At 37.9% G+C, this 10,301-nt stretch overlaps 1 protein-coding gene across 1 annotated transcript; it reads left to right on the top strand.

Moving 5' to 3' along the window:
• Positions 1-430: 430 nt before the first annotated feature.
• On the top strand, positions 431-10,301 carry LOC137185284 (tyrosine-protein phosphatase non-receptor type 7-like). The gene is made up of 5 exons (XM_067593631.1): positions 431-1,095; positions 1,386-1,579; positions 2,942-3,055; positions 3,207-3,360; positions 10,200-10,301. The coding sequence occupies exons 1-5, from the start codon at positions 1,054-1,056 to the stop codon at positions 10,299-10,301; spliced, it is 606 nt and encodes a 201-aa protein (XP_067449732.1). The 5' UTR covers positions 431-1,053.

Consider the following 10,301-nt stretch of genomic DNA (forward strand, 5'->3'; position numbering starts at 1 on the left):
AACAGCAGCAACAACAAAACAACAAACATCATCACCATTTGAGACATCAACATATTCCATGTAGAACTGCACTGACTGCATCATTTCATCCTATCTGGACAGGTGTGTCTGTATCTCTCTATATACAGCTAATATGAGTTAAACAGTAAACAACAGTAAACAATCTTCTGTAAACTTTGAACGACTAAAAGTAAAAGTTTTTTATCATAAAGATTGATTATTATTAATGCAAATAATAAAATACTGATCTTCATTGTGCTCACCTGTATGATAGATGATGTAACATGAAATTAAACCAAAACTTGTTTTCTAATCAAATCTTACATGTTTATTCAGCACTATAAGTATAACATCAATTACATGTGATATGTGTGTATAAATAAGCAACAGACTGATCAACAAATTGTTTTCAAGGGCTCTTGACGTACACTTTAATACACTATATGGCTTACAATATAATCAAATATTGTATAACATAATGCAGTATCATACATAACATGATTAATACAACACATGATAATTTGATCCATTACAATAAGATATTGATGGATAGACCTGCAGAGGGTATACTGGGGTCCAAATCACCTGATGCAACTCACAGTCGAATCCCTGCAGCCAGTTTCCAGCAGGACATTAATGAACACGGTGTCAGAATCACACTATACTGTCACACATAGAGTCCAAATACTGCTTCATGCTAATAATACTGATTAGATAATAATACAATACAATATGATATGATTAGAACACATTACACTTGCAGCCACTGCAAATATTTTTATCAGTGCAGTGGATGTAATAACATCTGTAAAACATCTGTGTGTCTTTCTGGGATTTTACATCAGAATCTGACACGTTCTATATTAAACCATTTTCATGGACCTGTTGTGTTAACAAGAGGCTCCACTAGAGGGGACTGTTGTGCTTAAATTTGGTCCAAACTCTTTTTCAGTGAAGGCAGCCAGGATGTGGAATTCTTTGCCGCTGAGTATCAGAGAGTGCAGCAACTTTTTATATCACTTTTTAAATCTCATTTGAAAACATGGCTGAAGGATGTTCAGACATGCAGTCACTGAGCTGAGATTCACTGATTATGTTGGTGAGCATTAATACAACATGTCCATGTTTCTGTTTTGTTTTTTTCTATCTTGATTTTAATATTGATGTTTCACAGTGTAAAGTTTTAATTCACCACAACTGACTGTTTTCTTTTACTTCACCAGCTTGTGCAACACTGGTGGCCTCCGCTCAGGGACTACACATGGAAATTAGCTTTAAGCTGTATCTGGCACAATATATATTGTGCATTTTCCTTGTTAAATAAACAATAAAATAAAATAACATATACTGAAGTTTGTTTCATGTGATTGTGTGTTTGTGTGCAGCTGTGTTCAGAGCGTCGTTGCGTCAGACACTACTGGTTCACCTCTTGGCCTGACCACCACATCCCACAATGCACCGCTCCTCTGCTGAGACTGGTGGAGGAGGTGGAGATGTATAGCAAGTCCCTCCTACCACCCAGCTCTCAGCCAATCACAGCCCCCATGCCTGGTTCCGGACCAATCATCGTCCACTGCAGGTTGGTTCCTTATCAAACACAGTTTACAATGATTTTGTTAGTTTGTTAGAGTCCAAGTAAATGTAAATTTTCACAGCTACATGAGTGTCTCTCTCTTTTTATAATTTGGAGAATTATCATAAAACTAACAACAGACTTGATTTATTAAAAATTATGTTTTTCAAATGTTGTAAACTCTTATGTAGTTTGTGAATGAGCGAAGTGAATCACCACTCAAAGTGTCCAGAACTGACAACATGCTGACAAACTGAGGAACATACTGTCTGTAAACATAAACATACTGTGTCTAAAATACACCAGAGGATCACTATCTGGGTTACCTAACAGTAAAACCAGCAGCTTGTGATGTTGCAAACCAGAGCGGCAGATGTGTCGAAAGCTACTTCCTTACAGGGAGTTTAATGTTCACATGAGCCATAAAAATGCTCCAACTGTGAATCACTAACATTATGTAGGTGTCATGCAAGAATCACTGGTGTAAACAGATTCATTGTTTGCTAACACTTAACATCCCGTTATTTAACATTTATAATCATAATTTAATAAATGCTTTATAACACACTTTGATGTATGCACATACGCACATATAAGGACATTTTAAGTGTTTATTAATGTACAGTATTAATTCTAACTCCTCCCATGATGACAGTTGTGTTTTACCATAATGTCATTTATTATATGTTTATATAGCAGCAAACATTTCTGGGTGCCCACAGGATGAGTTATAGCTGTTGACTAATACATTAATAAACACTTGTATCTGCTTACAGCCACATTATAGTGGATTAAAACCGCTTAACTGTTTATGTACTGATAATAAACGCTAAATACAGGGACTTAAGATAAAGTGTTACCCTTTTACTACATATGAAATGTACAAGTCAAGTGGTCCAATAAATATCCAAATAAATAACTAAAATCAACTTTGCAAAATTAAGATTCTGTTGAGAGCTGCTAATTCTCCAGTCGGTGCCATTAAACCTTTGCAGAAGAAGAGGAAGCAACTAGATGACGTCATTAAAAGAGCGGCAGTCAAAGCCGATGGAAAACATGATGGAAATAAGACATTTCTGTTTGTTTCATGTACTGATTTGAGGAAGGTTACAGTCTCCTCATCGCTCCACACAGATCTGATGTTTTCATCTCTTCAGTGACGTTTAAGTCACATGATTCATGTACATCATCATTTATTCACTCAGTCTGTTTACATTTGATTTTCATCCACACAGCTGCTGTTACACCTCAGACAGCAACAAACATCTTGTTTCCAGTTTTTTTCAATGCATAAATTGAAAATGTGATAAAAACAGGTGGATGCAAACACACCTAATCTCCTCTCCTCTCCTCTCCTCCTCCTCTCAGTGCAGGTATAGGGAGGACAGGTTGTTTTATAGCCAGCAGTATTGGCTCTCAGCAGCTCAGAGAAACTGGTCAGGTCGACATCTTGGAGACAGTTTGTCAGCTTCGACTCGATAGGTTGGTGAAAAAAAAAAATCACCTTTCCGTTTCTGTCTCTTTTTCATCAGTCTCTCCTCTCTCTCTTCTTACTGTCTGGTGTAACATTTTGCTTATTCCCTAAATGTAGCTTGTTTAACCTGTACCCCCCCCCCCCTTTCCTCTCATGCAGGGGTGGTATGATCCAAACCACGGAGCAGTACCAGTTCCTGTACACCACTCTGGCCCAGTACAGCTCCCAGCTACAACACAACCAGGTATTCCAACTCATACCTGGTTTCCCAGTCATACAGACATTTAGGAAGACGTCTTCTAACTTATCTTATGTGAGACAAGGTGTAAATGAATCTTACGTCCTCCATATAGACTCAAAGAGTTACCATTATAAAGATCTGCCCACAGCACAATTCAAAACAGGACTTTTTTTTTTTTTGCACATTTAATAAATTTCAATGAAATAATTGCAATCAATAGAGTTGCTCCTGAAGGTGAAATAAATTTACACAGATTTTTTGCACCTCTTCAAATAAATTTGCACCTTTAACCAATAGCAAGCCGTCTCGACAGTGCTGAGCTGTGAGGGGACAGAGAACCGGAGAGTCCAAAATGGAGGAAGCTATTGTAGCAGCTCTGTTGTACTGTTCACTTTTTTTTAAAAGGACAGGTTCACAAGTTTTCAAGTGTGTGTTAAACCAGCAGTCAGGTGTCCATATGAGCAGTGAAAGAGGTTTTCCTCGCTGTAATCATTCCTCCTGTTCATACTGGATATTAAAAGATCCTTCAAATGTACTTTCAATGTAAGTGATGGAGGCCAAAATCCACAGTGTGTCATTTAGTGCAAAAATTAGTGCATGTAAAGTTGATGTGAAGATTATATGAGGCTTCAGCAGTCTGAGTTAGTCATATCAAGTGGATATCTGACACATTTACAGTCTTTTTAGCATCAAATTCCCTCTTTGTGTTTCCTCGGACAGTGTTTCCCTGTTGAGCTGCGGTGGAAGTATAGTAACAAAAAGAGGCACTTTGGCACTAAGACTGTAACGTTGAAAGATATCTACTTGATTTGACTCATTTGGACGCTGAAGCTTCATATTAGCTTCAGATAAACTTTTAAATACATTTTTGCACAGAAGGAGGACTGTGGATTTTGTCCTCCATCACTTCCATTGTAAGTGCATTATGAAGGGATCTTCTAATGGTCAGTATGAACAGGAGGAATGATTACAGCAAGAAAAACAGGTTTCACTGCTCATTTGAGCTCCTGACTGTTGGTTTAAGATGGACTGGAAGTATTGGGAAACCGTCCTTTAACTTCCTCTGTCTCTGTCTTCTCTGTTCCACAAAAAAACATGGTTTACAGACAGTGATGAGACAGGAGTTGATGCTACAACAGCTTTTCCTCCTTTTTGTTTATGTAGAAAACAACTATGTGCTTGTGTTTCCCAACAGAATGAAAGTGAATGTGATTGGTTATGCCATTTCTTGTCATCCCTCTAATGTATTCTATATAATAAATGCAAAAATACTACAAAAGAAAAACTCTTGAGGAGGTGTCAGTGTAGGTTTGGTGTAGAGAGCATGTAACTTCAACACCAGAGGTTTGCATCCTGCCAACAGTCAATGCTGGTTTCTTCTAACCATGACCACAATCTTCCCCCCCTAACCATGTTGGCTAAACTCATTCAAACGGTAACCGTAACCTTCCAAAGTTTATCAACTCATCCACTGATTCAGACTAGAACAAACACACTAGAGGTTTAAAAAGACCCTTATTCTTTAGATTGATGTTGATTTCAATTGGCCTTGCACCTAGGAACAGGTGAGAAGCAGTGGTGGAAAATAACTAAGAACATTTACTCAAGTAATATACTTAATTACATTTTCGAGGTACAAGCTTTTAAAATATTTTGGTACTTTGGACATCACAGGATCATGTTAGAAGACATCTTTCTATATCTCTTTGCCTCTTGTCCATTTTGACCTCTTAACCCTCTCTCTATCTTATGTTTTCATCATCTCTCTATTTCATATATTTGCTCTCTAACTTCCTGTCTTCTCACACCCATCAACCGCTCTTCTCCTTTTCTGTGTCTCATTTGTTTTTCCTCCATCTTCTCTCCATGTCCCATTATCATACACATGACAGTATAAAAGCTCCCTGTGTCATTAGCAGATGAATTAAAGTATTTCAGTAGTGAGTCTGCAGTAATTTGTTTTCCATCCTGGTGCTGAATATACACTGTACGATAATAACAATATAGAGTAATATACTGAATATCATTGCAAGTCAAGTAGATATTGGTAAAGGTGGTAAGATGCAGGGCAGTCCTGGGATATTAAACAGTGTAGTGACTACTTGCCACCTTTAAACAGCCACTGAGGGGCTGCTGTGAGATTTATAATGATGCATACTTCCAATAAATGTTCAGATTAATTATACAGCTTTTAACAGCTCACCACTGCTGTTTATAATAGTCCACAAAGGGATAAACAAAAATAATCAGACAAAATAAAGGCTGAGGCAAAAACTGTATGCTTCTCACACACATCAGCAACATCTGAAGCTGATCATTTCTCAATTTACCTCCAAACAAGGAAACGCTGCCTGGTGGTCAGAGGTTTAAACGTAAATAACACAAATATATCAATACAAGTGAAAATGGCTCCTACAAACAGAATTAACAGATTTAACTGTACATTCTTGTGTGTGTGTGTGTGTGTGTGTGTGTGTGTGTGTGTGTGTGTGTGTGTGTGTGTAGTTTTGTTCTGTAAACGTTAACAAGACTACACAGCTCCATTCTGTAGTGCTTATGAAGATTCAACATAGGAAACTAATGTTCATGTTAGTAGTGCAATGATGCAAGACAGCACAAAAATATACACAATCCTTTCTACATTGCAGCATTTCTGCTGTGAGTTCATGTGATGGAACTGAATCAGTCTCATGTTGAAAGTTCTCCTCTTTCTCAGCAGTCGGTCATAACGGGCTGAGAGACGTTCTCCAGGATGTTTGACAGAGAGGTTCCCATCACAGAGCCTGCTGTCCTCATCAGTTTGTTGAGTTTAGTTTCCTTGGCTGCGATTCAGCCTCAGCAGATACAGTAGCAGTGAAGAATGTTGCACTAGTTACAACAGACTAGTAAAAGATTTGCAACATCTTACTGCACACATTAAAAAACTTATTTACAGCTCAGGTTGCTGTAAATATACTGCAGTTTGTTGCCAAGCTTTACTAAAACCTGGGACATATTAGGTGATTTGTTACATTTGTCTCATTGTGATTAACCTTGAAAGGGGAACAGAAGTCAGCTGGGGAAAGAATTCTTAAGAAGACAAACAAGATAACAGTGAATCCTTGTCACCACTCTTCTGAAGAACTTGATATTACTTCATAAAGGGAAGTTAAGTCTCGTTCTTGTGTAAAATGTTTCTCTCTACCATTAAATTGCTTCATTTCTCTTTCTCTCACTCTGTGTTTGATTTTCATTCTTGTTTCTCTCTCACTCGGTGAGCTGGAAGCCTGGAAGCTGACCTTCAGCCAATTATAACAGAGGACATTTGAAGGCATTACAAATTCTGTCATCCTGCAATCTATTTATTTGTGCTTTTATATATATATATTTATATATATATATTTTTTTTTAAACAATAGCTTGCAAAGCAGTTGCTGTTTAGACTCATAACTAAGTTTTGCTGGCAGCTCAGGATATTATAATCAACAGATTTACATTGACTCCCTTTGAAAGCACTTGAACCCTGAAAATTATTTTTTCAAACACATACTTGAATATACTTGACATATTTGAAAGCCTATAAATAAATGTTCAGTTCCATAAAGCTGTCACTTGTCTCATCCTCTTTTGTGATAGATGTTAAGGGTTATGGATTTTTAAATGTAAAACTGAGCTGATCCCATTACTGGACCATTAAGATTAAAGACACGTCGTTATTTATAGTTGTTTTTATTAATATGAATAAGAAGAACATCATAGTGATCACTTGAACATATGACAGCCTGTGACAGGCTGCTATGATTATGCTGACTGTGCCAGTCTGAGATTTAGATGGCACAGGCACATCCGGGCAAACCAATGACTACGCGGATGGCACAGCGGCCACACACACACACACACACACACACACACACACACACACACACACATACACACACATACACACAGATGGCAGACGCAGCAACATCAGCATAAAATCCAGTTGTGCACCCAAGAAAAAGCTATATCCAATAAACAATAATATTGAAATAGGCAACAGGCCACTACAGTCCAAAATTGTAAATTATCTTACTTTTGATGATTAGAGCAGGAGACGACATAGCTTGGTGTTCAACACTGAAGTTATTTCATGACTGTCCAATGATTCAGTCAGTTCTCTTTCAAAGGAGAGCAGGGACAAAGAGTTCAGTCTGTATGTCATCACTGATGCCCTGATGCCAGTTTTTACCTCTTTCAACAGTACAGCTTGTTGCTGCTGAATTAGCAACCACATACGTGTCGAAACTACTCAGCACTTGAGGAGAAACTGGAGCAGGGGGAGGTGTCTGGAGTGAGAATGATGGCTGAACTTGAGTTGGATTCTCTTCCTCTTGCTCCTCACAACGTCTTTTTGTGACTGCTTTGTTTCACTATGGTTTTCATCTTAACTTACATTAAAAGCAGCTAGCTAGAAGACAGTATGCTTCTGCTCCTCTGTTCAGTGTACATGGCTGTACACTGAGTGAAACAATCTGACCTATCAACATCATCATATGGTAAACAAGAGGCAAGAATTGTTTATTTTTATTGGTCTCATAGTCACATTTGAAACAGTTTTCATTGACTGCTATTCATTGGATGATCCAGCAAAAAATGAAGCCTTCTGATTAGGTGGGTCTGAGTGCCAAGTCCACAGCTATGTGTCAGACACTGGCATGACAGGAGCCAGGCCTCGAGTCTGCATGAAAAACTTTTTGATGTATGTTTGGAGTCATTATCCTGCTGGAAGAGCCATGACCTGCAACTAGGACACCGCTTTCTGACACTGAACTGTATGTTTTGCCCAAAAATGCCTTGATAGTCTTCTGATTTCATGGTGCTGCACAGACTCAAGGCACCCAGTGCCTGAGGCAGCAAAGCAACCCCAAAACATCACTGAGCCTCCTACATGTTTCACGGTAGGCATGGTGTTCTTTTCTTTGAAGGCTTTATCTTTTCCTCTGTAAACATAAAGTTGGTGTTATTTACCAAAAAGCTCCAATTTTGTTTCATCTGTCCAAAGCACATTCTCCCAGAAGGACTGCGGCTTATCAACACTCATTTTGGCAAAGTCCAGTCTGGCTTTTTTGCGTCTCCCTCTCAGAAGTGGGGTCTTCCTGGGTCTTCTACCCATTCTACCATCATTCAGACAGCTATGGATGGTGCAACTTGAAACTACTGTACCCTAAACTTGTAGATCAACTTGGATTTATATTGAAGTTTTCCTTGGTTCTTTCTCCACCATTCAAACAATCCTTCTGTTCAATCTTGGGCCAATTTACCTCTTGTGACCACGTCCAGAGATGTTGGCTACAGCTTCATGGGTCTTAAACTTCTTAATAATATTGGCAACAGTGGTCACAGGAACATCACACTCTTTGGAGATGGTCTTGTAACCTTTATGTTGACCATGCTTGGCTATAAACTTTTTTCAGACCACTCTCTAGATTCCCTCTGTTTTCCACATTCAATGTGATGCACACAGTAGCACAAAACAGCAGAGTGAGTAATTTTCTCGTTTTAAACTGGCTGCATGAGTGATTATAAGATTGAAAACACCTGTGATACCAATTAAAACACAATAATCTGCTTGAAGTATCACTACAAGTCAATTATGTCTTACAACTTCTAAATGGTACCAATAATCTTATCTAGATTATTTTAGAATGTCTTTGTAGAATATGCATGAATTCAGTTATTTTGTTTTGTTCCACTGCAAACCAAACATGGACATGCATTGACCATAAGATATCATTTAATTTCAACAACGTGCAGGGCAAATGGTGCATTAATTAATAAGATGCAAGGGTACTAATAATTTCAACCATATCTGTATTTGGCATATAACAAGAGATAGATGAACAATGAACACAGGGACACAGGATTAAAACTGGGAAATGTATTTTTCATTTCACTAGGTCTTAAATGCCTACAGAAGGAGGATTCATAGCAGCTTCATCATGAAACCACTGATCTACACACATTAATATTACACTTGTTGTGTTCATATATGTTAGACTGTGTGTATGTATTTATTTAATCTTCATTGTTGGATATCTCCTGGGATATTATACAGTATGTAAAGATTTGTATGAGGTCAATATATTGTGCTGTGAGATGCTGGTGTGTTTACATACTGGAACGTTTGGTTTGTTGGTGTTTAATGTGTCTGAATAATTACATAAAGGTCATATAATGGCGTTGAAAATAAAATTATCCATTCTTTCATTCATTAATGTACCCTTACCACCACCAACACACACACACACACACACACAGAGAGAGAGAGAGAGAGAGAGAGGAATGTTAACTTAAATCATCGTCAGCTTCCTGATTGATCAGACAGACATATAGAGGCAGTTCTCTGACAGTTTGATGATTTTCTGCATCAGGATCAAACTCAGAATGAATATCCACCATGTTCTGTTCTTCTGCTTCTTATCAGGTGAGGACTGATTACCTGACTGTGTCTGTAAAGCTGCAGCACAAACTGCTTCTGGACATTCATTGTGTTCATTTTAACAAATGTCAGATTTGTATCACTTAGTTTTTATGTTGCTGTCATGTTAATTAGTTTTCCTGTCGTTCTCTAAATAACTGTGTTACTAATTACAACATCTCTGTAATCTAATCTTGTAATTTAACAAAATATATTGATTGATTAATTGATTAACTGACTTTATTGTCCACCTCGGTGAAAATTTGTCTTTGGCTTCTCCCACAATAAAGCAAAAGTACATACACTACACATAGCACAACACACCATTAAAAACATACAAAATATACAACATACAATAGTGTAAATGGGCAGGTAGCAGCAGATAGGTTATATAAATAATACCAGAGAGCAAATCTTATAAAATAACAAGTGTTCCCTGATGCATCATTCTGTGTTCAACGCCTGTGTTGTGTAGGGAATAAAAGACTTTGTGTATAAGTACTGGTTGGCCTTTGATGCCCTGAATCGACGGCCAGATGGGAGCAGCTCAGTCTCTGAGTGTAGTTGTGTAGTGTAG

Source organism: Thunnus thynnus, chromosome 6 (genome assembly GCF_963924715.1).
Source record: "Thunnus thynnus chromosome 6, fThuThy2.1, whole genome shotgun sequence".
NCBI classification, from domain to species: Eukaryota; Metazoa; Chordata; class Actinopteri; order Scombriformes; family Scombridae; genus Thunnus; species Thunnus thynnus.

Bases quoted from the DNA above. Each gene is read 5' to 3' on its own strand.
- LOC137185284 (XM_067593631.1), top strand. From the start codon at position 1,054: ATGTTCAGACATGCAGTCACTGAGCTGAGATTCACTGATTAT. The intron at 1,096-1,385 runs GTTGGTGAGCAT...GTTTGTGTGCAG, and splicing joins AGCTGAGATTCACTGATTAT to CTGTGTTCAGAGCGTCGTTG. The intron at 3,056-3,206 runs GTTGGTGAAAAA...CCTCTCATGCAG, and splicing joins TGTCAGCTTCGACTCGATAG to GGGTGGTATGATCCAAACCA.